Source organism: Plectropomus leopardus, chromosome 2 (genome assembly GCF_008729295.1).
Source record: "Plectropomus leopardus isolate mb chromosome 2, YSFRI_Pleo_2.0, whole genome shotgun sequence".
Lineage (NCBI taxonomy): Eukaryota > Metazoa > Chordata > Actinopteri > Perciformes > Serranidae > Plectropomus > Plectropomus leopardus.
Genome location: NC_056464.1, coordinates 36441317 through 36468486, shown reverse-complemented (window position 1 = coordinate 36468486; position 27170 = coordinate 36441317). Strand labels below are relative to the sequence as shown.

Sequence of the window (27170 nt, the reverse complement as noted above, 5' to 3'; positions counted from 1 at the left end):
TTCTATGATTTAGGACATTTTAAGGTTTTAGGATTTGTAGTGGATTTCAGTACATTTTGGGATTTTAGGAAATCTCTTAGGTTTTAAGAAATTTCTAAGATTTTAGGGCATTTCTAGGAATTTAGGACATTTCTAGGATTTTAGGGAATTTCTAGGAATTTAGGATGTTTCAAGGGTTTCAGGACATTTCAATGATGTTAGGACATTTCCAGGATTTCACTACATATCAAGGATTTTAGGATGTTTATAGGATTTTGGGACATTAGGGGCTTAGCAAGGACCTCTGTCGAGGGCTACAGGGATTCTCCACTGGCACCTTTAAACAAGCCCAATTTAATGCTGTTTTATGCACTCTGGCACCTTATATATACTAAAAATACAAAAAAAATTATTAGTGTGAATCACTTTATCTTCATTGGGCAGTTGACTATGGTTGGGGGGGTCGCCTGGCACCCTATCAGGGGCCAGATTTGCCCCGTGGGCTGTAAGTTAAGTATCACTGATGTAAAGTCATGTGACCATGAGCCGTTACTGATGATCTGCTTTAACCTTTCGAGGCTTTTCCACGTGAAAAACTCAGGTTTTGTTAAATCTCATTAACTGATGCTTATCTTATCTAATCCTCACATTTACATTTTAGTCTTTTCGGCTGGCTCTCTTATATTGAGCGGACAGGAGATCAGAGTCGCACTCAAGGACACACAGCTGCAAACATCTTCTGATTCATCTTTCTTATAACTCAGCTTCCCTTTAATCCAGAATCAGAATGGACAGAGGGCAGCTGCTAACCACTTTTCACCTCTCTGCTGTATTTGTGTGTTTGAGTGTGTGTGTATATGTCTGTGTACACATCTGTCTGTGTGTGTGTGTGTGTGTGTGTGTGTGTGTACGTCCTTCTCTTTCCCTGTTTTGTGTGTGTGTGTGTATTTGTCTTTATGTGTATGTGTGTTTTTGGTTAGAAGCTCTGCGGGGGGTGACCATGGTGGAGCTGGTGAAGAAAGAAGGCAGCACATTGGGCCTCACCATCTCAGGAGGAACCGACAAGGACGGCAAACCGAGGGTATCAAACCTGCGGCCTGGAGGCCTGGCGGCCAGGTGGGTGCCACACCAACAAAGAAGATGAGGAAATACATTCATACTTTCTTGATACTCTCTATAACATCTCACAATAATGTTCAGCGTAAATGTAACTACCACATTTTTAAATCGTTGTGCATCTTGTTGTTTCGCCTGTTAGTGGACGCTTTTACACACTTTGATTTCTTTCCTGTGCAGAAGCGACCAGCTAAATGTTGGTGACTACATCAAGTCGGTGAACGGCATCAATTTGACCAAACTGCGGCATGAAGAGATCATCAGTTTATTGAAGAACGTAGGAGAGAGAGTTCTGCTGGAGGTGGAGTATGAGCTGCCCCCCACAGGTACATTTTAGTTTGGCTCCATGCAAAAACATCCACATAGCTTTCAGGGTCATAAGCTCATGAAGCTCCAGCAAGGTCCATTGAAAAAGGCAACAACAAAGCTCGATTTTGAATGATTCCATGACAAATGTTTTTAAAATCCTTCAGTATCTGCACATGTTGACCTTGATAGATGGGACCAAAGAACGATTGTGAGTCTGTTAAATAAACTTTTTTAGGCTGTGGTGAAAGCCAACTTAAACACCTTGTAGAGTTAGAGAAAGATGGTGGTTGCAGCATCGCTATTGGCAACCTAAACACCAGGAAAAAAAATGGTACACATTTTTGGCAAAATACATGTAACTTACATTTACAACAATCTCAATCACTAATGGTGGTTAACGGGTGATTAGGTTTAGGTACAAAACTACTTGCAGGGTTTGTAGGGTCATGGAAAACCTGGAAAAGTCATTGAATTTGTGAATAGCAATATCCAGGACTGGAAACGATTTGGAAAACATAATATAGTAATGTAGAATAACGCATGATGTGTTCAAGGGCAGTTGGAAATATGGAAATCCAACGATAATTTCTGTTTTTGCTTTTTCTGGCTCTGATAAATGCTGTAATTTTTGGTGATTTTAGTGAAAAGATGCCTTTTAACCACACTGCCCTGTTTTTTTTGTTTTTTTTTTATAAAAAGTCAGAAAAAAAAGGTGGACATTTTTAAGGAACAAAAAAAAAAAAAAAAATCATTTTTCTTTAAAAATCACCAAAAACCTTCAAAGAAAAAAAAAAAATGTTTTATTATTAATTTTATTTTTATTTTTAATTAAAAAAACAATTTTTTATTAAAATATCCAAAAACTTTTTGAGAAAATTCCCCAAACATGCATGTTTTCTTTAAACATTGGCAGTAAAATATGCACACAAAATACAGCCATTTAAAGTTATATGCCCCTCCCCAAAGCCAAAATAATAAAAAACTGTCCCTGTTCTAAACATTTTCTGAATTCATCATTTTTTTTAATAATATATATTTTAAAAAATGATTATATAGTATTGAAAATATAAGTAGTATCATTTCAGAGAATGTATGGTCTTTAAAATGTGCCTCAAAGTCATGGAAGTGTATTGCTTGAAATACGTGTGAATCCTGGTTATAACTTTCCAAATAATCTGTGTTATAGTTTCATAAACTGCTGTGTATAGTTTCCTCATCTAAACTCATGGATGTATTCCTCAAACTATCTAGTGCAGACTCTTTGTGGTAGTTAGACCTTTTTAAGATATGATTGAAGTATTAGCAGCCAAAGAAATGTGCATTTCTTGTGGTGTTGTAATTGCATAGCATTATATAATTTAAATTAAGTCATTATGCATCCTTTTTTTAAATTGTTCTGTATTGAATGTTTATGCTCCATTAGCCTGATGTAAAATATAGTGCAAGTGAACAAAACTGTAATTGCAGTTGATTATGGAGCAGAAATACTTAACAGCTGCGACATAAATTATTTTACTGAGATGAATAAATTACCTCCTTTCTCTCATTTCTCTCTTTCTCTTTCTCCCTTTTCTCTCTCTCTCTCTTCTCAAAGCACCAGACAGCACCTCAGGGGTTATATCAAAGACAATCGACATCTGTTTGCACAAAGAAGGGACCAGCTTTGGTTTCGTCATGAGAGGTAACCATCAGAAGTAAAAGAGGAAAATTTGCTGTATGTTTGAACTATATGAACGTTTAAGATTGACATGCTGCCGAGCTGGAAGGATGTCTCTTAAAGAAGAGCCTGTTGTAGCGTCACTGTTTCCTGGATATTGCATCATTTATTTGTGTTGCTCTGAGAAAAGAAAAATCAAGCTGTGAAAGTTGGGAAAATATGTTATATGTTAGAACTGTGAAATTGCAAACAAAACAACATTTCCCAAAACACTGCAACGTTATAGAAAACAAAACAGGCCGAGACGATGCTGGGGTGTTTTGGGAAATGTTTTCTTTTGGGAAATGTTTTGTTTTCTGAAATGTGATAATAATACTAATCTTTATTTGTGCAGAAACTTTAATACATAATGCAAGAGTGCTAAAATTTAAAACGAATGAACGCTTCTAAAACAAATAAACTATATATATATATATATATATATATATATATATATATATATATATATATATATATAATACACACAACATACACTCATACACATTTATACTCATACGTATAAATAAAATAAAATAAAATAAAATCAGTGTACAGCACATTGACACCATAGCTCTGGAAATAAGTTGCAAATGTTGTAGTGTTTTGACCCTAAGGGCCACTGTAGTGACCTGCAGCCACAGCACAAAAAGCCAGCCACAAAACGCACCAGCAACTCCAGCAAAATAGACATCAGAGGATAAATTTAGCACAAATTTTGCAGAGCTCACAGAAAGGAAAACTATATGGAAGTTGGAAACTGCTCACTGTGATGGATTACCCTCAAACTGCCGGTTAGTGTCGCCCTGGTGCCCTCATCAAAATGCCTATGGGATTTTTCAATTGGATTTTTTTGCATCATTGAAGAAAATAAGCTTTACTCTAAATGAAAGTTTATGATACTTAACATGTTTTGCAAGATAGCTATTACAAATGAACACCACTTTCACTTTTATATAAATTGCAAATTTCTCTACTGTGGGACTAATTAAGGATTATCTTATCTTATTTTATCTTAAATGAACTACTTTATGGTTGCATGACTAAATGTTGCAACCACAACGAGCAGTGTTTGCACTGTTTGGTGTGATGACGTTCTGCAGTCTCGTTTAGCTACTTGTACGCAAACAACCACCTTTTTCACTACACATAAAAGCTTCAAAGTTGACAGTGGGGTATTTACTGAAGTACTTAAGGTGGCAAAACAATACCTGAAGTCTCCCCAGCTTGTGTTAACCACAAACCTTATTTCAGGCTTAATAGCAGGAAACTGTGAGAGCTGAAATTATAACTCATCCCTGGGGTTCTGTAGTTGTTTTAAGTCCAGTTTTTAGTGTGAAGCTTTAAACTTTAATTTTCTTGCAGGTGGCACTCATGAAGACTGGCACAAGTCACGCCCCCTAGTGGTGACCTACGTCAGACCAGGAGGTCCTGCAGACAGGTAGGACCACACGCTCATGCAACCATAAACCCAAATATCAGTGGGAGTCAAATTGCTTTGCTTTGAGGCCACTTTTGCAAAATGACAGGAGTCCCGGGGCCAGTCACAGAGACCCCATATATGGGATATATATATATATATATATATATATATATAGGATTTTATGACATTTCTAGGTTTTTGGACATTTTATTGGATTTTAGCATGTTTCTAGGATTGTAGGATGTTTTAGGATTTTAGGATATTTTATGGGATTTTAGGACATTTCTAAGATTTTAGGATGTTACTAGAATTTTAGAACAGCACTAGGATTTTTGTGTATTTCAAAGATTTTAGGAAATTTCTAGGACTTTCAGAACATTTCTCAGATTTTAGGGTGTTTCAAAGATTTTAGGACATTTCTAGGATTTTGGGACATTAGGGGCTTAGTTAGGACCTCTCTTGAGGGGTGCTGTGGATCCTCCACTGGTATTTTTTTCTTTTTCTTTTGATAAACACGCTTTTGGTGCTGTATTATGCACTTTGGCACCTTATGTAAACTAAATGTACAAAAACAATTCTCAGTGTGAATCACTTTATTTTTATTGTGAATTAGAAAGTGATCAGGGGCCGCCTGGCGCCCTATTGGGGGCCAGATTTGGCCTGCGGGCCATAAGTTGAGTATCACTGACATCCAGTAACACTAAGATTTTTTTGGGGGTGAAAAAGGAAACGACTTCCTCCCAAAAAAATGAATTTAAAGCCAGACGAGCACCAGCCTCCACTGAGCTTAAACTAACAGCTCGGCCATTTCCAGTCAGGAGTCTGGGAGAGTTGTCTGTGCCTTCGTGCGAATAAACCCCAAGGATAATGGGGTCATTTCCAGTGACCGTCACTGGTATCTTGACAGTTATGTGTTACTCAAAGCTGCAGCAGCATGAATCACCTCATATCCCTTTAATGTTGCCATCATGTGTCTTTCTCAGTCTTCATATTTAGGTAATAATCCATGACATTTTCATGGAAATGTCAGCTTTGAGACTTTTTGACTGATGTAACACAGCAGTTATTCAACCTTCGGTGCATGTTGTGTACGTATTCTTACACATTTGCACGAGGAAAACTGATGCATTTTACACCCCCCCCAACCATTTCACAATGAATATATAATGAATCACCTGGGGATTTTTTTTTGTACTTTGAGAATGCAAAAGATGCATAAATCCTAGAAATAACATAAAATCCTAGAAACATCTGATCCTAGAAATGTCCTAAAATCTGCGAAATGCCCAAAAATATTAGAAATGTCCAAAAATCCTGAGAATGTCTTAAAATCATAGAAATGCCCCAAAATCCTTGCAATGTCTTCGATTCCTAGAAACATGCTAAAATCCTGGAAATGTGCTTGAAACCTAGAAATGTCAAATGTCTTACAGTGTAAAATAGTGTAAATAGAAAACTACTTTCCTGATTTGATAATGATACAGTCATCTTATAATGCATCTTATTGATTATGTTCACAAGAATATTCATCTGTGAAGGATTTTATAAATATTGATTTTAGGAGATACTTCAGTAATTAAGTATAGTTTGAGTCACCATGACAAAGATTAAATTAATAAATCGATCTATCTATGTATTTATCTTTCTATCTGTCTATCTATCTATCTATCTATGTGTGTGTGTGTGTGTGTGTGTGTGTGTGTAAATTGAGTCATGAAACAGTCACATTTTTATTTGGAAAAGGTTGGCCTTCTATTGTCATTTTAACTTTTAAGCGTTTTTGCATTAAGATTCTTTGGACATTTTAAAAAAACACAAAAACTATCCTAAATTTAAAAAAAAGGCTAATGACTGCTGAGTGCATTTAGGGTAGAAATCCATAATTACAAAATATATTTTGTGTAAAGAACATAACCGATCTCTCACTAATACCCGCCCCTCGACGCAAAGTGACCAATCACAGCGTAGTAGCACAGGTTAGACGAAGGACACGCCCCTATTTTTGAAATTCCCATGGCGTGTTTGTGACGTCGTCAAACAGCGCGAGGACGAGCGTTGACAACAAAAACACGATGAGGATGTTTACAGCTCCGTTGAGGATTACATCAACGGAATATATTTTGGATTTCGGAGAAAAGGCGGGTCAACAGACAAAGCACGCGCCTCCTGTAAACAATGTCGTCATGAGATTAATAATCCGGAAACACGGCGAACATGTTTGCGGTGTGCTAGCTTCTCTGTCACAACGACGTTTGGCTGAAAAAAGGTCGTGAAGGCTGAAATTCAACCGTGCTGGCGGAAGATGCGGTCAGTTAAGTTAACGGTGAGTAAGAAAAGGTGTAAATAACAATGTTGCGTGTAATTTATTAAGCTAGGAGTGGAGGAAAAGTCGGCTAACCGTCAGGCTAATTTATGCTGTTGATGCTATTATGATGGTGGCCAGCGAAAATACCCAAATTTGGCCATGAACCTTGACTGTTATTACTCAGCCCAATGTTTCAGTTATTATTTCTTAAATGTTCTTGTTAAGCCATGTTTTCTGTTTGTTAGAGTAAGGGCTGCGCAAAATATGATAATAATAATGATAACAATAATAAAATTATATTTCAGGGTTAATGAGGTCGTGAAAAACTTGGAAAAGTGTATATATTTTCAATGAGAAAATAAAGTATTTCATTTAAATTAAAGACAAAAATAGAATGTTGTGATGCATTATACCTTTATCCAAAAAATGCAGCCCCTGCTATATTGATTTTTCACCTGGCCAAATTGTAATTTTAGTAATATTACAATTAGTTCAGTCATGAATAAGATGTCTGCAGTCAGCCCTGTTTGACCTGTTTTTGAGGTAAAATTTAAAAGATATAGCTGTTATTTCAAGAGTGAGATTTCACCCTTAAAAATGTCTCTTAATTTAAGTTGTTGATTTAAATTGAGAATACTTAAGGAATCCACTGACATTTAGCCTGTTTTAAGAGCCTGCAGGCTCTGATGTTTTTTCTCTGTTCATATCATGAAGCGGTAAAAGCGCTTTCTTCGTGATCCAGCATAAAACAGCACAGCTCTAACACTTTCGAAGTTGGCGATTTAATTCCCACCGGGTAATGCTAAAAATGCAGGCACTCCTGGGACTGTATGGTGCTGTGGATTAAGATTTCTCCAATTGGCATATAAATGGGATATAAAGCAGCATGAATATCTCATTCGTTTCCCTCAGACTGACCCACATTTTGAAGATGATTTTCTCCAGAATGGTGTTAGATGAGCTTCAGGGCAAAATAACTCAATAGTAAGATAAAATTTAATCTTGGCTTTGTCGAGGTCTGTCACTGTGTGTGAACCTGTGGAAGATCATTTGGAATAAGGCCATGAATAATGTTAAAACCAATAATTTTTGATCTGCAGTCGATTTTGACAAATATATATATCTGCTCTAATTTTAACAGTCCTTTCACAAGCCCTAAAGATGTGTCGAAGATCTTCAACAAGAATTTATTCGCTTATTCTGCAAAAACTGTTTCATGGAGTCATTCTGCCCTAATTTCCTATTCTCTTACACAGTTGCCACTAGATTAAAAATAGCGTCTTGCAGTTCTTAAGTTTGGCATCAACCGATTGAAGCTGCTGAGTGATCAGACAAAGGGTTACACTTTAGTTTTTCAATCTTCTCCTGCTCCATATTTGCTGCAGTAATAGTGCAGAAACAGCTGAGTAAAGTATGCTTTTCAAAAATGTGATGTTCTAATCAGTGGGATTTAGGAAATGCCAATACAGATGGGTGACAAATTTAAAAAGGAAAAAAAAGACAAAATGTCTGAGTGAGTTTCTGCTCTACCACAATCCTCCAAAACATCTTCTGTGCTCCTTGTCATAGATTATCCATATATGTTAAACTCTGGAGAGACGAACAAATTTCCAAAAGATGCTCCATTATTTGTTTTGATGGTGGAGGAGGAGAGCCATTTCGCTCCAAAATCTCCCACACATTCTTAGTTTGGTTACTGTCAGTGTCACAGCATATGATTCACAGCATTTTTATACTCAGATCATTCAGGGAGTCCCCGTGCATGTTACCTTGAATTTGAATCTCACCCGTGTGTGTTTTATTCTGGTGGCCGAAATAAAGGATACTTTGCTGATTTTCATCCAGCTTTGTATCAAAACAATTTGTATAAAAACATGTCAAATAACGTCATTTGGCGGTGTTTCGCTGGCTCTTGGGCTGTTGCTGTAACTACAGGCTGTACTTGCACATTTTTGTATTCCACGCCAACTCTGCTGCCGCCACCACAGACACAAAGAGTATACAGCTGATCAAGAGACACACCTGCCCTTCTCTCCGTCTCTCAAAATTTGGACCAAAATCTGATCAAACCATGAAACTAGGCAGTAAATTTCAAATATAAATCAAGGTTGTGTTGCTGCACTAGCTATTTCTCACCTAAAATGTTTTCAGAAAAAAAACGAGAATTTGTAAACAGCAAGTGGGCGCCATCCTGCTTCAGGCACGGTGAAAACAGAGGCCGAAAAAATGGATATCAGACGGTTAAACTAAGCGGCGCTGATCAAATATAAACCAAGATACTGTGACTGAGTTGCATATATCTCACCTCGGATGTTTTCAGAAACATGTTTTAGCTCACAGTTTGACTGTAATATGAGATCCAGCTGGCCACCTTCATTTCACACAGACCTTTTCACATCACGTCACTCACCAGCAGGAGCGTTTATTGGTCTGATCAGGCACGATATAAAGGTCTTCACGTAAAAGTAGGCCGTCTCTGCAGTAGAAAGACACAAACACTTTTGAAATTGGTGCTACATGACCAGAGAACACAAGAGAAAAAGGATGACTTTGCTCAAGAAGAAAACAACTACCAGAATGCACTGCGCCACAGCAGACTAATAAACGCTGGTGGGTGACACTCTGCTACTCACACCAAAAAAATCTAAACTGATAAATAGCACTACAGGTGAGAGGAAAAATATGTATTTTTGATTCGGGGGTGAATTGTCTCTTTAAGAGTACAGCCTGCAGCTTTTATACTGGGGGAAAAGAAAATCATTGCTCTCAAGTAGATCCAAAGGAAAACATCTTAGTTTCAGTTTTGTTGTCATTTTTTAAAGGCTTTTATGTGACTGTAATTCTGGTGAAACTCCATCCTTAGTTGCCTCTATCATAAAACCTCATTCCAGCCTTAATGAAGCCGTTTGGTCTCAGCTCTTGCATCATGTTGTGAAAAAGCTTTGGGGGTATCAACATCATACTTTACAACTTCTGGACTGTATGATGACAGCTCTGAATTACTCACACCCTGGCATCATGCATAAAGCATCTATCGGCTTTTTAATGCAGCCTGATGCATGAAAAACAAAAAAACCCATCAAAATGCTGCATATCCATTTTTGGAGGAATGAATAATGGACTGAAATGTGCCATTGAGTGCCTCCAGAATATTGAGCATCCAGTCTGTGAGAGTGTTTTTGTCAACCAGAGAATTATGAAAATTAACATGATTTAGATGAAACTAGATCACATGACACAATGTCAAATCTTGAGATTTTGAGAACTGTGCACAACAGTATAATCTGTCATCTTAGTGCTGTTTCTGCTGTGTTTGTCCTCTATTTGAACTTGAAAAGAAACGATACTGTAAGTCTCAGACAGACGAGAGGAGAGAAAAGAGGAGGATGAGATCAGAAAGATGGAAACTAGTGGAGCTTAGAACAAGTAGGACAGCAAGGAAGTAAGATGAAGAAGTAAGAGAGATGTTAAAAGGAAAAAGATATTTGGAAGTTGGTGTTGAAGAAAGGAGAGTGAGTTGAGAGGGAAAAGTTTTCTCAGCAAAGAGAAGGGATAAGATAAGATGTAAGAAGAAATCAGAAGACAGACATTAAGAAAGAAAATGGTTAAAAGTGTTATCTGTTAATGGGCTTTTAAATGTTTTTTTCTCACTTTTTTGTGATTTTCCACCATCATTCTATCACCTCGTGTGCATTTACTACATTTACACGCACGAAATATTCCGTTTTTTGTGGTGATTGTACACATTTGTGAAATTTTGGGCCGATACCGATGTTTAGAGGAACAGTTTGGCCGACAGCTAATAGCGATGGTTTGTTGTTGTTGGCTACCAGCTGCTAACTTGTGCAGCGTGTGAGCGCCGTGCAACCTTTTTTTTTTGGCACCCTTGTCAGCAGGTTAGAACAGCCACACTGTGTGCGTGAGCAGCGCTGCTCAGCTGCGGCACATTTGGAGAAACAGAGAAACGGAGGCCAATTATTGAAAATGGTCTGGTATATTGACTTTATCCGACCTGTTACTTCAGTTTCAGTGTCTTTATCTGCTACAATGATGAGGAAATACAAAAAAATCTATTTAACTCAACCTTTCCTTTTTCTGCTTCAAAATAAAAGCCCTCCAGCACTGTTTGTGTAGACAGAATCAGTTCAGTTGTTGACACAAAATATTTTATTTTGAAATATTAGCAGGATCTATTGATCTTCTCTCATCAGCATATTTTAACACCCAATGTCATGTTTTTGTGTGTGTTTGTGTGTGTGTGTGTGTGTGTGTGTGTGTGTGTGTTCAGAGAGGGCACACTGCGCCCTGGCGATCGTCTCCTCAGTGTGGATGGCGTGCCGCTGCACAACGCCAATCACAGCGACGCCCTCAGCGTGCTGGCTCAATGCGGCCAGGAGGCCCTATTCCAAATAGAGTATGACGTCACTATCATGGGTGAGAACACACACACACACACACACACACACACACACACACACACACACAAGACCTGCATTGCAGCTTGAGGCAAAAGTACGAGACTACTAAAGTTTCTACTAAAATGGCACTAAAATTAAAAATTGGATGATTTTTGTTGATGTGTTGGCATTTTCTGCTGCCTCAGGCTGAGCTCTGCCTTTTTTCCTGTAAAACTGCTCAATTTAATTCACCCAGAATGCATTGCAAAGAATTCCCTGGTCATCACATCTGATAGTTGTTGCTTTCAAAGGCATTTTTGCTTCCAGCTCATCTGCCTGGCTGCTAATGAAAGGCACCATGCTACAGTGTGTCACTGTGTTTTATTTCTATATCACAGGAGCGTCAGATCACAAAATGATTCAAATGAAAAACACTTTTTATTTTTGTCAGACACAGTAACGAACGCCTCTGGTCCGCTATTAGTGGAAATTGCAAAGGGGCCAGGAGCAACGCTGGGTATCACGCTGACATCGGCCAATCATCGAAACAAGCAGGTCATCGTCATCGACCGGGTCAAACCTGGCAGCGTGGTGGACAGGTACACACATTCAGACGCAAAGTTTATGTTTGCATCCATGCAAACAGCGATTTATGTTCTGAAATCTCCGTGAACTGGTTCCTCCTGCTGTCCCGCTGATAAACTTCAGATGAAAGAAGCTCTGAGTTGATACAAGTGTTGACAGACTCTTCGAGGTTGACTTCAAGGTTTAAAGCAGCAAATGGATCTGTGGACTGTTTTTTGTCCTTGGTTTCACCTCTCTACAAGCAGGCTGAACTCAGTGAAGCTTGTTATGCAGCCTGATGCCAAGAATCCCAGACACATCCTAAAATCCTAGAAATGTCCTAAAATCCTAAAAATGTTTGTCATTTTACAAAAGTGGCCCCGAAGCAAAGAAAGTTGAGTGTTCCTGATCGAGAGAAAGAGACGGTCTTGCCTCTTTTTTTTGCATGGCATGTATGGTTTTCAGCAAAAAAAAGACAGCACATTTTACAACCACATATACATCTTCATTTTTAACGCAACACTTCCTGTTTCTGTCAAAAAAAGCCCTCTGACAACGTCCTGTACACAGATTCCCTTTTTTTGTTAACAAAAGGCTTTTCACTGTGAAACACTGTGCAAGACCATGCTGTTAAAATGCAGCGGCTGCACCACTCCATAGGTCAGTGGAGTGCGAGCTTTAGATTGTGGAAGTAAAGTAGTTACAGCAGCAGGCGGCTCTGCTGTAGAGCCGGAGCAACGATGCTATCTGTTAACCCCTTTTACACCAACATGAAAGCGGTTCCACTCCAGTTCCTGGACCTAGCTTTTGACTGTTTTAGAGCATTTGAGCCAAAAATAAATTGATTCAGAACCTGAAAAGTTGGTTCTCAGCTGGACCCAAAAATAGAAGGGTTTTCTTGACCTTAAGTGAGAACCGAGACAAAACCAGTGGGCGTGTCATATTCTACAGTTTGAAAGGACAAGGCAACAGTGAGAAGGTCAAATGAAAAATATTTGGGGGAAAAAAGAGCATTCAGTGGTCTCCTTGGTCCATGTGTTTTTGGGTGTAAAAGCAGCTATCCCTCACAGAACAAAAGTTCGCTGTTGTTTGATTTTGCTTCTACTTTTTGCTTCTCCTGTGCATTGTGCAACGTCTCCGTTGATGACACATCATTGATTACAACGGCGCCGCAGAAAACGGGTTGAAACACGAGCTGGCGGCCAGATAGCACCACGCTCTAGGAATCATGAATGTAACTGCTTCATGAATCAGAGCTAAGTTGATGGAAAAGGGATGTGTGAAGTGCTAAACACAGTACTTCAGCGTCTTGCACTGGTGATGCAGGCAGTTTGGACCAGGCATGAGAGGAGAACCTGCAGACAGTACTCAGGGCTAAAAAATACAGATCTCCAATGAAAAAAATAAAAGGTGACAAAGTATTATGATAATATTCACCTAAAACTGCACTAATTATAAAACAAATACAAAACTATTTTTTTAGTTAAGATGTAAACATGACATATAATTAACTCTTTAAAACCTGGAGCGACATCACTTTCCTTGTGTTGCTTTCAGACGCCTTTCACAAGTATTTAAAACTCTCAAACCCACAGCAAGTTGATACGGTTTCTTTCAAAAACAAACAAAAAAAGGCATTACGAAACTTGGTGAGAAATGTTCAACAACAAGCAAGAAATAAGCCGCCATTTTTTTTGTAATTTCTGGGTCATATCTTCTTTTGTTGCTCATTGCCTTCTTCCCAGTGTTTTTGAAATAAATCATGCCAATTTGCTCAGGTTTCAAAGGGTTAAAAAAGTGCCATAAAACTAAATAGGATTCAAAGTAGGTCAGTGCATTAATAATAAAGCAACCTGTGTAGAATTTTTCCTTTTCATGTTAGACCATAATTATGGAAAGCACAAAAATCAAGGTGATATAAATGTCTGTGAATGCAGCAAGTGAGGATTTTTTTGGTTGACTTCATTATATCCCCTCAACCACTTCTGAAAGCAGAACTATACAGTTGGGTTACAGATATGCAGCGGTTGCATATTTATTCAATATATTTTCTCTCTCTTAAGACGCACACACACACACAAAGACACATAGGCTGAGTCTAACTCTCTATAACTAACACAGACAGCAGGAGACAGGATATTTCCCCGAGCCTCAGTCTGGCTCTAAAATATACATGAGGCACTTGAACTTGGTGTCAGTGCTGAAACGCTAAAATAACCTCAGCCAACCGAACAGGTTGACTGTGAAGGTCCGTGTTCTGCCTCTCTTCATTCCCACATGATTGAAAATTCATTTCTAAAATTTGAAGCACAGTTTGAAGAGCAGAGACACCAGATTGAGCCGCTCGGCTGCGTGCATACATATGGCTTTCAAACAGAGCGAAAACGAGGCAAAGTATTTCCGAAATAGCAGAGAAACCATCTGCACTGTGGGTCTTTATCCCGTGCTTCGTCGTGGTATGAATCCTTACACATTCTTTCTCTATGTTCCATCAGATGTGGAGCGTTGCATGCCGGAGATCACCTGCTGTCCATAGACGGGACATCGACAGAACACTGCACAGTCCTGGAGGCAACACAGCTATTAGCCAGCACAACAGAGCTGGTGAAATTAGAAATGCTCCCCTCCCATCAAACAAGGCTAACTGGAAAACAGCACGACACAGGTGGGTACACAGGCTATTTGTCTCTCTGTGTAAAAAGTCGGCTAAGTCTGTTTATTTAAATGAAGTATGAAGGCTTTGGACAGGGTCTGTATGGTACGGTACAGAACGATTTGGTAAATATACCCTGAAAGTTTTGGAAAAGTCATGTTGCCACCACGTCCATTCCTGTGTGCACCGAAGTTTACAAAAAGAGAGAAACAAAAACACGATTGGCTGTCGCTTCATTGTGCTGTCAGAGTGCTGAAGAAAGTGGAGGCCAGCTCAGTTTATGATTTTTACTTAGATTTTTGTCTCTGCCTGTCAGCAGCCTGTCGAGGCTTTATGTCACCAGCTTCCATTGAAAAATGACTTAGCCTGTTGCTGTTTCGTTTGGTGTGTACGCAGCATAAGAATAACAATCTGAACATGTCAGTGGATGTAAATTGATGATGTGAACATGCCCTGTGATGTGATGTGAGTGGTTATGTTTCAGCCTGTTTCAGTCACCTTCAGCACTGGACCAATTTCAAACATTGTTGTTCCCATTAGTCATTAGACACAAAAACATGGAGAAATAGGGTCAAATAAACAAAATTACCTGCATGTGACAATAAGGAGTTCTCTAATGAAGTGTAATATAATTGTTTCCTACATGATAAAATGTTTACTACACAATATTTCCATGTTGACCTGTTAATGCCGGGTTCTTGATAGTGAGCAGAGCAATAAAATAACATGAATACTTTCAATTCAATGACACAAAGTGTCATCATGGCATCCGAAAAAGCACAGTAATTATGCTTCAATCACTCACAACCACATTATTTATCCTGTGATTTTGTCAGGTCTGGACTCTTGTCAACCAGATGGTGTGTTAGTTTAGTTATGTGGCCAAATTCAAATTGATGTTGTTGGGTTTTTTTAACACCTTGTGTTGTCCTCGACAACAGCTGTTAACAGGCTTTGTTGTGTCTGATGTGTGATGACGCGGCTCTGTAGTGAATATGTTTCACACTTGTCTGCTTCTAAAGTGATTTAGAAGTCGTGTGTTTGTAGGAGAGAGAGTGTGTTCCAGTTTATAGGTAAATGCATGCGTGTGTGTCAGCATTTTTATTTCTGTATTGTGTGTGTGTGTGCGTGCGTGTGTTTGCCAGGTCTTGAAGTTAATGACTATAATAATCTCTTGATGGAGATTGAAGCTTTTGGCTGTCAGACTGATTTTCACAGCCACCCCTCGATTACTATACAGGCTCATCCTGTGTGTGTGTGTGTGTGTGTGTGTGTGTGTGTGTGTGTGTGTGTGTGTGTGTGTGTGTGTGTGTGTGTGTGTGTGTGTGTGTGGTGTGCGTGCAGTCCATTTACCATTCTGTGCACAGTGTGCTGACAAACCCAGGGGGCTCTTACGACAACTGCATCACTGCAATATGTGGTCACATGATGCCACTGCAGAGATTAGGTCATCACTGTCATCACAGCATTTTTTTTTAAATGTTATATATTTATATATCTATTTATTTTATAATTAACTGAAAATGTGAAACCGCCTTTCTTCCTCTGCATTCACCAGTCTGTGCCGACCACGTCACTATCTGATTATAGATCGTGATCACATAGGTAGTACAGATAGTAACATGTTACGAGTGATAGCCTTTCAACACTGAGGCTTTGAGGGATGAAAAGAGTTTTCTAAATTCAGGCTGGGCGATATGGGTTTAAAATAATATCACAATATTTTAAGGCCATATCGTGATACATGATATACATCTCAGTACTTTAAGATCTCCTCTGTACCACTGTAAACTACTTAAATACAAAATGTTTTAAATGAACTACAGTTACAGAAAAGTAGCTACTGCCTGAAAAAAAGTTACATAAAGTACTGTTATAAATAAATTGAATAAATAATGTTATTATGTGAAATAAAGCAAGGTTTAAAGTTAAGGTATTGTTTTAGTGAAGTTAAATAAAGTAGAACCCACGGTGGCTCTATTTTGAAGGAATGTCTCATCTCATGCTGGAAGTGTTGATATTTTTGCAGTGAAGTTGAAGTCTCCAATCAACAGTTGGATGTTAGCGATAGCAGAAAGTTAAACTCTAACCGTGGTATGAGGTTTCAATTACTGAGCTGGAAACAAATGAACAGCTCTCCAGTTGATATATTTATCGTATTTGCAAATAATAGTGGTGGCCCGTAGTCGCAAAATATGACTAAATAGTCACGGTCAGGAGTGCTGTAAAAGCGAGTCTCATGCTGGTGGCTAAAAAGACAATTTATTCTTGATGTTCTCGTTGAAGTCTTTTTATACATCGCACGTGGAACAAGCCGCGATGCATTGCATGTTTTGGTATATTCACACACCCCTAGTCCTGTGTCTAAGTTTTCATTCCCAAACCACGTCCAAATGGCAGAAGCAGCCACTTTTTAGGGTACAAGCTCCTCCTCGTTTTGAGCAGGCCAGTCGGTGTCAGTGTCTTGTGCTGATTCCCCATGTTCACTATCGCTTTCCAGCTCCTCCTTGTTTGTTTGTTTTGGTTCTGTGCATTGTATAGACGCCTCTTCGGCCACGCGGACAGACGCAAAGCATTATCAGATGATGTAAACGAAAAAGTTATATAGCATAATATTAAATCGATTTTTTTTTTTTATCGTCAAAGATATATTTTGTCATATTGCATAGTCCTGTACTGGAAATTAGATAAGCATAAAAAATGCAAACACTAGTAAGGAACAAATCCCCAAGACAGTAGATACAGTAGTTACAGTTGTAATGCAATATATGTGTCTTTAAATTCCTGAGCTTCATGTCATCACACCTTCCTCATTATTCATAATAAACTGGGACCAGCAGAATTAGGGCAGAGTAAAAAAACACAACAAATGTTGCCCCAATTAAGTCGCCCTGCACACACTCAGCAGATCAGAGAGGGGAAAAAAGATCCACCCATCCCAGTGTCTTTCTAACCACCGCCCTCTCTCGTGGAACCCCGGTCGAGGAATATTTCGGCTGCGACAGCAACTTTGTGCTTAATTAGCTGAAGGAGTGTTTCTTCACCCGTAGCCAAGTGACGGCTTTTCATCTGCGGGAGAATTAGTGCCAGTGGATTTACAGGGGAAACGCTGATTATCCCAGGTTAATGCCTCACAGCTGAAGGGTTTAAGTATGACAAGTTTCACACACATTGCACACATGCAGTACAACGACGCATGTACACAAACAGGAACACGCATGTATGCTGCGTGCACAAAGCTTCAAACACATGTGGAGTCTGTCATGAAGCTGCCAGTTTTGTCCCTACTAAATCAGACAAACATAAATTAATTTACTGTTCTTCTCTTCATTACGTTTTCCCTTTTTTTTGTTGGTGGGAAAAATGTGTTTCTTTATGTTGGTTTTCTTTGACCTGATTAGAGACTCGTGAGAGGTTGAGAAAGGCAGGATTAAAAAAAGAGAAGAGAAATTCTAGACGGAAATAGACTAAAACCTCTGTCACAGAGCTACTCTCTATAGAAGGTTTCATCTCAGCATGAAAACGGCAGGAAGAGACAACGTTGAAAGGAGAAGTGAGTGACAGGGAGTGTAAAGGCAGGATGGTTTTTAATTAGAGTCATTACACCTTTCCTGCTGAACGCCTTACACCTCCTCCTCTCCTCTCTTGATTTCATCTCCTTCTCTCCTACTTTTATTTTGCGTCATCTCCTTCATCTTTTTTCCTCGATTTTTCATTTCTTATCTTACTTTCTGTTTCCTCTTTTTCTCTCTTTTAAACTCTGTACATCCTGTTTCTCTCTCCCTCTCTTTTCTTTTCATTCGATCCTAATATGCAGCATGCTGAAAAGACAAAAAACCACTCAAAGCTACACGTTAACCGACCACACACAAAGACAAACTCGAAAGGTCACCATCTCATCAAGCATCTCCTTCATTTATCTCTATGAAGCAAAAATCTTTCCTTCCAATCATGATTGTGAGCATTTTGGTGTGTGTATATATGTGTAAGTGTGTATTTGTATGTGTGTCTGTTGGGTAGTGACCACAGCTCATTAGGACACTGATGGGCTTGTAGGAGACCTTGCGGCCAGCTTTATTAATAGACACTCTGATTAAAGGTTCTGCAGTTTTGTGTGTGTGTGTGTGTGTACGTGTGTGCGTGTGTGTGTGTGTGTGAGACTTTGATTGTGTTTCAGTGTGTTTTACTGTGGCTTAGATTACTATTGGTGATGCTGTACGTAAGTTTGCGTTCGCACAAAGGATGTCAGATACTTTTAATTTAGCCTTTGATAGCACAATACAGCGATAGCGATATGGCTTTTGAACATTATTGTGATATTTTAAGGCTGTATCACGATAGACGACGAATATTACAATATTTTTAAATGTTCTTTAAATTCTCATTAACAATAAAATAAAAAAATATTGAATGAACTGCAGTTACAGTAAAGTTAAATAAAGTAGCTGCTGTCAAATAATAAAATTGAATACACCACTGTTATAATAACATTTAATAAAACAATGTTATAAGGACGTTATATAAAGTATTTTTATAATGAATTATTAAAAATTATTGTTAAAATTAAATAAATCAGATTGGGACCCATGGTGCTTTTATTTTGAAGGACCTGGCTCATATTAGGCTGGAAGTGTCAATGCTTTTTTTCTGTGGACTTGAATCATCCGGTCAGCAGTTGGATGTTAGCATTAGCAGACATTTCCCACGGTGCCTTCAGCCGTGAGAGTTTGTTCACTGTGAGCAGGCAACAAACTAACAGCTCTCTAGTAAATATATTACTAATATCTGTCAGTCACATCGGAGCACAAACACACACCTACCACTACCTACAACTGCTACCATTCAGCAAGTTAGACTGTTACCGCAGTGCCATTAAACTTTATGATTTATTCTCTGTAAGCTGGAAGCAAACTAACAGCTCTCCAGTTCATATATTAATAGTACTTCCAAGTCATAGTGATGCTCCATGGTTGCAAAATGTGACTGAATAGTCATGGTCAGGAGCTCTGCAAAAGCTCTGTTTTTTGTGTGTGTCTGTAAGAGGTAGAGAGCAGTAGGAGAGAGAGGGAGAACCAAAATGCTGGTGGCTTATAAAAACGACACGACAATTTATACTTGATATTCGGGATAAAGTCATTTTATACGTTGCATGTGAAACAGGTCGCAATACCGCGAGTGCATTTGATACATCACCCTAATCGGATGGTCCTCAATCTGGGCCAATCAAACTGAAAATTGTCCGATACGTGTCACTAGCTGATCAGTGTCTCTGTGGTTAACCGATTAAATGTCAACCGTTGACATCCCTAGTACTCATGCTATTTGCTTCACGTTGTGTGTACTAATGTGTCTTATGTCTTATGTGTGTAAGTGACATTAGTGTGTATGTACACTGTGTTTTTGTGTGTATCGTGTGCTTGCACATCTATCTGTGTGTCTGTAGCCATTTCCTGTCAGCAGTTCTGTCTCTGCAGCGGGTGTTGCTGGACCTAATGACTTTATTTTTACTCGGGGAGGATTAGACAGGAAAATGTTACCATATTTCTCAGATCTCACCCCGAGGCTGCCCGGCACTTCTGCTCCTCAGACCTCCCACCAACAGAGCGCTTTAGATAAGATGACTCACATGTCGAGGAAACAAAAGCTCTGCTGGATGGATGTGGCAGCACAGGACTGCTTAGGATCAACTTCAGAGTTGAGATGAGTGTGTGTGGTGAGGAATTACACATAAAGCCGTGTAGGTTGTCAGACTTCAGCCTTGATTGTATGCTGATGCTCTCAGTGGGAGTTTCCCCAGAAGAGGTTCTCCCCAAAATCTGAGGAAAAACTGACTTAACAGATGACACAGTCCAGCTTTTCTTCTGTTATTATTGTAGTCATTGTGTTGATGGTCAAATTGACTGAGTATTGAATGGGATAATTCCATATGATGCACTTCCCAGTTGGTATTTTTGGAAAACACTGGCAGGTGTTTTTGCCGTCCACATTAGTCATAGCTCATTAATACTTTGCCTTAATTGAGGGAGACTTCCAGTCATTTTCTCAACCACTATCTGAAAGAGTTTATGGCATGCTACAGGTGTCTCTTTTTTTTAGACGAGATCAAATAACAGCAGTGGCCTCCTTCCACTGGTTTCCTATATATTGTAGGGTTGATTTTAAGATTTGATTGCTGGTATTCAAGGTTTAAAACAGTTTGGCCCTGCCTTTTCTAGAAGATACACTGTATCTAAATTGATTTAATCTTTTGTTGTGTCTCATCCTTGTTGTGCAGCAATTTGCTGTATGAATTTTATTCTCTCTCATGTCCTTGTTGGCGCTTGCTTCAGTATTTGTCTGTTTTGTATTTTATGACTGCAAAGCACTTTGGTCGACTGCTGTTGTTTTAAATGTGCTCTACAAATAAAGTTCGACTTGACAACATTTTGTGCACTTTATATAAAAGAAAATCTGTGACTGTGGGACATGTTAACACATGCTAAGGATTAGGACAAGCATCCAGAGAGCTAATGTAAGTCCAAACACTGTCCTCACAAGTAATTCTTTTTGTGTTTTTCAGTGAAGGTTCAGAAGTCAGACCACCCCCACTCCTGGGACCCCTGTGTGAACTACTGTCACCCTTCAAACTCCACCCTCCTCAACACAAGCGCCACCCTCAACAAATCGTGGACCGCCTCAAATAATAACACCATCAACAGCCTCGACTACTGCAAGTGTAAGAACACAAACACAGTGACAATTCAAACTTCTGATTGTTTTTTTCGTTCCTTCTTTTTCTTCTCCTTTATTTGTTCATTGATTCATTCAGTTACTCATTACTTTTATTTGGCTCTGTGTACTGTCAAACTTGACTGAAAAATGTATAGTAATGAAGATGGATTGACAACATGCTGTTAAGTGCTTGCATTTTATTGGTACCTGGTGAGGCAGGACAAATGTGGCTTCTCATCTAAGGACAAAGAATTACCTCATGAGAAATGTTTGAATATATCCACCTTGCCAGCTTATTTAAAACATTGTATAGTGGTAGAAACACATCTCTGATATCTGCTAATCAAAACTGTGTTATCTGCTCTACATCAGTGATACTCACAAAAATCCGAGAAACGTCCTAAAGTCAGTGAAACGTCGTAAATCCAAGAATTGTCCTAAAATCAGAAAAACATTCTAAAATCCGAGGAATGTCCTAAAATCCTAGAAACATCCAAAAATCCAAGAAACATCCCAAATTCCAAGAAACATCCTTAAAATCAACTGTCCTAGAAATGTCATGAAATCCGAGAAATGTCCTAAAATATGAGAAACGTCCTATTTTCCTAAAAATGTCTGAACATCCTAGAAATGCCTAAAATTCTAGAAACGTCTTAAAAATGTTTTTTGTACAGTCTTCTTTGTATTTCTGCCTTTATTGCTTTTATTTCCCCTTTTATTTAATCTTTCCCACTCGCGCAAACTGATTTCTTCTTAGTTTTGATTAATTCTTCCATCTGCTCTGTCCCTGTATTGGAGTAATGTCTTTCTCTCTGTTTTTGCAGCTCTGGTATCTGCCAGTTTCTCTCCTGGTTCGACGACTACATCGGGCCCCAGCAGCCAGAGCTCGAGCACCTTGCCCAGGCCTACAGTTCCCATGAGTCCTCGTAACTCACTGCTCAAACGACGGCAGAGAAAGAAAGAGCACAAAAGCTCCTGTAGGGTCCTTTTCTCTGTCTGCCTGTATTGATGCATCATTTTCCTGAAGGGAAATAATTAATCATAAAATCAATCTTGCTTGTGTGTGTCTGTGTTTGTTTAGTGTCCCTGGCGTCCAGTTCGGTGGGTCCAGGAGGTCAGGTAGTTCATGTAGAGACCAGTGAGGTCGTCCTAACAGGCGACCCACTCAACGGCTTCGGTGTCCAGCTGCAGGGAGGAATATTCGCCACCGAAACGCTCTCTGCACCCCCTCTTATCCGGTTCATAGAGCCCGACAGCTCTGCAGAGAGGTGAGAACACACACACTCAGGCATCAACATGTGTCTACTCTGTGATGTACCGTAATAGTTCTGATAATAATCTTTATTTTTAAAGCTCTTTCCAAAAACAGAATTACAAAGTGTTTCACGAGCAGCATAATAACACATGCAAGTCATAAAGTCATAATATTGATTTTAAGGTTCTTGTCCCCACATTCAAAGCCCTTAATGGGTTAGGACCAAGTTACATTGCTCACTCTTCTGTTCCTTACTCGCCTTCACGAACACTGCGATCATCTGCAGCTGGTTTATTGGAGGTTCCAAAAAACAGCCAACAGAAAATTGGGCATGCAGTGTTTGTCAGTTATGCCTCAAAACTGGATCACACCTCCTATAGATATAAGAGAAGCCACCCTGCTAAATATTTTACAAAGAAAACAAAAGAAAAATCTTATCTCTTCACTTCAGCATTTAACTAGCGCTGACTTAACTGCTTTGCATTTTGCTTCACACTTGTTTTTCCTTTTTTTATTTAGCTATTTTTAGCTTTATTTTTGTTAATAATATCTCAGTAGGTTTTATTTTTTATGTTATGCATTCTGTGCATTCAGTTTTTCTCCACTGATTTTTATCTCACTTTTACTACTATTATCAAGTGGGTTTTATCCACGTGTAGATGTATTCTATGTATTCTATTCTGATCTTATTTTATTTTTACATTCAGGTTTTTTAATCTATTCTGTGTCTTTTCATGTGAAGCACTTGGTACATGTCATTTCTTTGTTGAAAGGTGCTATACAAATGGAGTGTATGGTTATTATAAAGTTAGCAGGTTTTCAAAGATAACTGTTTAAGGAATAACAATTCAGTGTATAAAAACTGAGGAAATATAAGACTGTCCCAACAAAATGAGAACTAAAAAAAAACAGAAAAGGCTCTCTAACAAAGTGTTTTAAGTAGAGACTTAAAAGAGATCAGTGACTCGGCTGACCTGATTTCTTTGGGCAGATTGTTTCAGAGCCTCGGGGCCAGGACTGCAAACGTCCTGTCCCCTTTTAGTTTTCAGCCTGGACTCTAGAAAAGACAAAAGACCTCCGCCTGAGGATCTCAGTGTTTGTACCAGTGCATATGCGAATTTCTTAAAATTTGACACTAACATTTACCTTGACTCAACATTGATCTTATTAGAATTTGGTATTAAAGGGTCAAGGTCACTGTGACCTTGCATCTGTCTCATTGATGTGGAAGCAATATCGGAAGATGGCCTTGAGGGAGTTTCTTCAGATTTGGCTCAAACGTTCACTCAACAATGAACTGATTAGAATACAGAGGTCGAAGGTCAAGGTGACCTCATAAAACATGTTTTTGGCCATAACTCAAGAACTAATACACTCAGATTTCACACAAATGTTTCATAGGATGTAATAATGGAGTTGTGACGTCAAAAGGTCAACAGTAATCTTGAAACTGTGCTGATTGTATCGATCTTCTGTGTGTGAAGCATCCATGTTTTCACACACATGGATGTAAACTGTAAGTGCAGCTTGACTGGTGCGCAGAGGCATAAAACCTGTCGGCGATAATTAAAATTTACCACTGAATGTCGCACAGTGTATGATGTGGTGCTACAGTGTAGTAACATATGTTATTTGGAAGGGTTGTAACAGTATGTTTGGATTCGTGCGATGAAGAGCGCTGTTGTAGTTCAGCTGAACTACAGTAACTGTGAGTGTGTGATTGAGTGAATATGATTGAGCTTAGCCTGCCTGTGTGTGTGTAAGTGTTTACGTGTGTGTGGGTGTATGAGACTGATGTTGGCGGTGTAATAACAGCTCTGCTTGGCTCTGTGTGTTGTGTGAGTGTATGAACATTTTAAAGCCTTTTCTGTGTGCACAAGTGTAGGTGGGGTTTTCCAAACATTGACGTGCAAGTGTGTTTGTGTCTTTAGTAGAATTTTAATTCATGAATAGGTGTTAAGAACTTCATTTAATTCTTTCTGTGTGAATTCCTAATTGTGTCTGCATTGTGTGTGCAGTGTGTGTTTACTGATTGATGCTCCCGTTGTATTAACAGCTTCTCTAAGTGCTGGGTGTGTTTCTGCACCCCGAGGCCACACTCCCTTCTCCATTAGTGCCCACACTAACAACACTAATTAGCTAGCCTCCCCTCGCCCACGTTGCTGAATCGATAAATACCCTCCTCTCAACTTGACAGGATGAATCCAAATAAACCCCCTCACACCACCCTGAATTACACTTAACCACAATTTAAAGTCTTTAAAACTATAAATCTTGTGCAATGGTGACTAACAGGGACATCTACCTTAAAGATTTTGTAATTATCATGCATCAGTGCTGCTCGAAGTTTTTCTATAAATGTTATGCAGTATTTCACTTTTAAATACATTTTAAATTAAGTTCAAAGAACAACATAATCTTACTCATTAACAATGTTAAATTAATAACCCATGACATTAATTTAAACTTTTCTCTGTTATACATTTCTTAAAGCTTTAACATTTGCTGTTTTTTTCACACACATTTTTCAGGGAGTGCTGATGCACAAACACTTTACTGAAAATGCATATTTCAGAATTAAGATAGGAGGTCACATGCTAATAGGTTTGAAGGAGGGTTTCAAAACATAAAACAAAGTCACTTTTGGACAGAAGGGCAAGAAATGGTTCTGTATATGTATAGTTAACACTATTAAGCAGTAGTTTGAATATGGATTGTTAAATGTTAAATGCTGTAAAATACAAGTAGATATTAACAATTGGTTGTAAATCATGCTTAAACAAGCCTAGTACTGCACAGCTAAAGTGCCAGATTTTTTAAGGGAGTTTGGTGACAGAGCAGGAACTGCTACTGACACAAACTAGGGGTCGACCAATAATGGTTGTTCAGGGCCAATACCAATACCATTATTAGTAGTTAATGAGACACATAACAGATATTTGGAACCAATATGCATTTACAATAAAATTCAAAATCTTTCTGTCAAAATTTAAAATTTCGAATATAACAAACTCCAACACAAAACTTTGTTTAAAAGCCTTTAGCCATGCCTTATTAACTGAAACTTTCAACTTCATATACAGCAAATTCCCAGCAACTTTTTGAAAAATGAAGTCAAGTAAAAATTGAAATAAAAAATGAATTAATAAAAATAGGTCCCCTAAGGTTTTAGAAACTAAAAGTTCCTCCCATGCTGACACTTTCTTTGCATGTATTGCACGTATATAGATATTTGTACCTGACAGAATTACCTTTCCCCTATTTATGCAGGTAATAGTCGATTCTGATAGATATTTGTTCATGTCAGAATGACTTACACCCTATATAAAGGTAGTAATCCATTCTGATAGATATTTGTACCTAAAAAAATGACCAACTCCACATTTAACTGCATTTTTACAGGTAATAGTCCATTCTGATAGATATTTGTGCCTGACAGGAGGGCGTGCTGCATGCTTAACTACATTTCACCCACCCCCCTATTTATTCAGGTGGTGCGTCACGCTTAAGTGTCACATGATCCACCTTACCCTCCACCACTTGATGACAAGATCAGCTCATATACATTTTTACATCTTTTTCAGAGATGTTGATATGATATGATTTAGACATACAAATGTAATGTCTTTGTGATCTGCAAAAAAAGTGTAGTGCCAGCATTTCCTCGTGGCAACATGCCTGCAAATTTACACCTTTCCAAAAAAGGATGAGTGAAAAGCAAAAAGAAATTGAAAAAAGAGAGAAATTGGGAGAATTCCTTTTAACTGTTTGAAAAAGAAAAAAAAATGGACACATGAGACAGAGACAGGAGTTAATAGAACAGAAAATGGGAAAACAGCGCAGCGAGATAGGGACGACAGTCTTGGCTGGCCATTTAATACTCACTAGATCATAATGAAAATGTCTGACTGTGTATTCATACAGGTCACCCACTGGTGGCTAAATGGAGGATATATCAACCTTGTGTGTGTGTGTGTGTGTGTGTGTGTATGTGTGTGTGTGTGTGTGTGTGTGTGTGTGTGTGTGTGTCACATTCACACAAGTGAGAATCATAAGTGCCCCTGTAAAACCAAAGGGCAGTCACTGCATGAAAGCGAGTCCTGGTAAAAGTGAGACAAATCACTCGATCTTCATTATCTGCTGTCAGACGTCTCCTCGGGGCAGAAAGGGATAACTACTGTGATCATGTTGGAGCATATAATAATAGGGCTCTTACTTTAGTTCAATGCACCACAGTCGTGACTTTTGACCCGTAAGTCATATTAAAAGAGTTCACAGCCGGTAGAATTACATTGTCCACTTTTTCCCGTTAATTCATTTTAGCACTTAAGGTTCTCTCCATAGCTGTGCTCACGGGGGGGCAGAGAAAAGAGCGGAGCGTAGCAGAGGTTTACGTCACTGTCTGACTGATGATCCACCATGTTATCAGTCCAGTCACTAGAGGAGCATTTTTCTTTAAAGATATTTTTTGGGCGTTTTTGCCTTTAATTGATAGGACAGCACAAGTGGGAAGGGGGGAGAGAGGGGGGGTGACATGTAGCAAAGGGCCGAGGCTGGAATCGAACCTGCGGTGACTGCAGCGAGGACGCAGCCTTTATACGTGGGGTGCCCGCTCTATCCACTGAGCCACCATGCACCCCTAGAGGAACATTTTTGCTTTGAATGATCATTTGTGGGCGGCACGGTGGCGTTGTGCTTAGCACTGTTGCCTCACGGCAAGAGGTTCGCACTTGGGTTGGAACGGGGTCCGGTCTGTGGGCGGGGG

General features: G+C 38.9%; 1 protein-coding gene across 1 annotated transcript in view; it reads left to right on the top strand.

Annotated features, from left to right (window-relative positions):
* grip2b (glutamate receptor interacting protein 2b) overlaps nucleotides 1–27170 on the top strand; it is a gene marked incomplete at its 3' end in the record, with an annotated part of 209196 nt that overhangs the window by 155314 nt on the left and 26712 nt on the right. The window contains exons 3-12 of the mRNA XM_042495597.1: nucleotides 960–1095; nucleotides 1276–1421; nucleotides 2999–3085; nucleotides 4463–4538; nucleotides 11114–11259; nucleotides 11674–11821; nucleotides 14282–14451; nucleotides 20999–21154; nucleotides 21975–22127; nucleotides 22232–22418. Of these exons, the coding sequence (XP_042351531.1) occupies nucleotides 960–1095; nucleotides 1276–1421; nucleotides 2999–3085; nucleotides 4463–4538; nucleotides 11114–11259; nucleotides 11674–11821; nucleotides 14282–14451; nucleotides 20999–21154; nucleotides 21975–22127; nucleotides 22232–22418 (1405 nt within the window). The remainder of the gene's footprint in view (nucleotides 1–959; nucleotides 1096–1275; nucleotides 1422–2998; nucleotides 3086–4462; nucleotides 4539–11113; nucleotides 11260–11673; nucleotides 11822–14281; nucleotides 14452–20998; nucleotides 21155–21974; nucleotides 22128–22231; nucleotides 22419–27170) is intronic.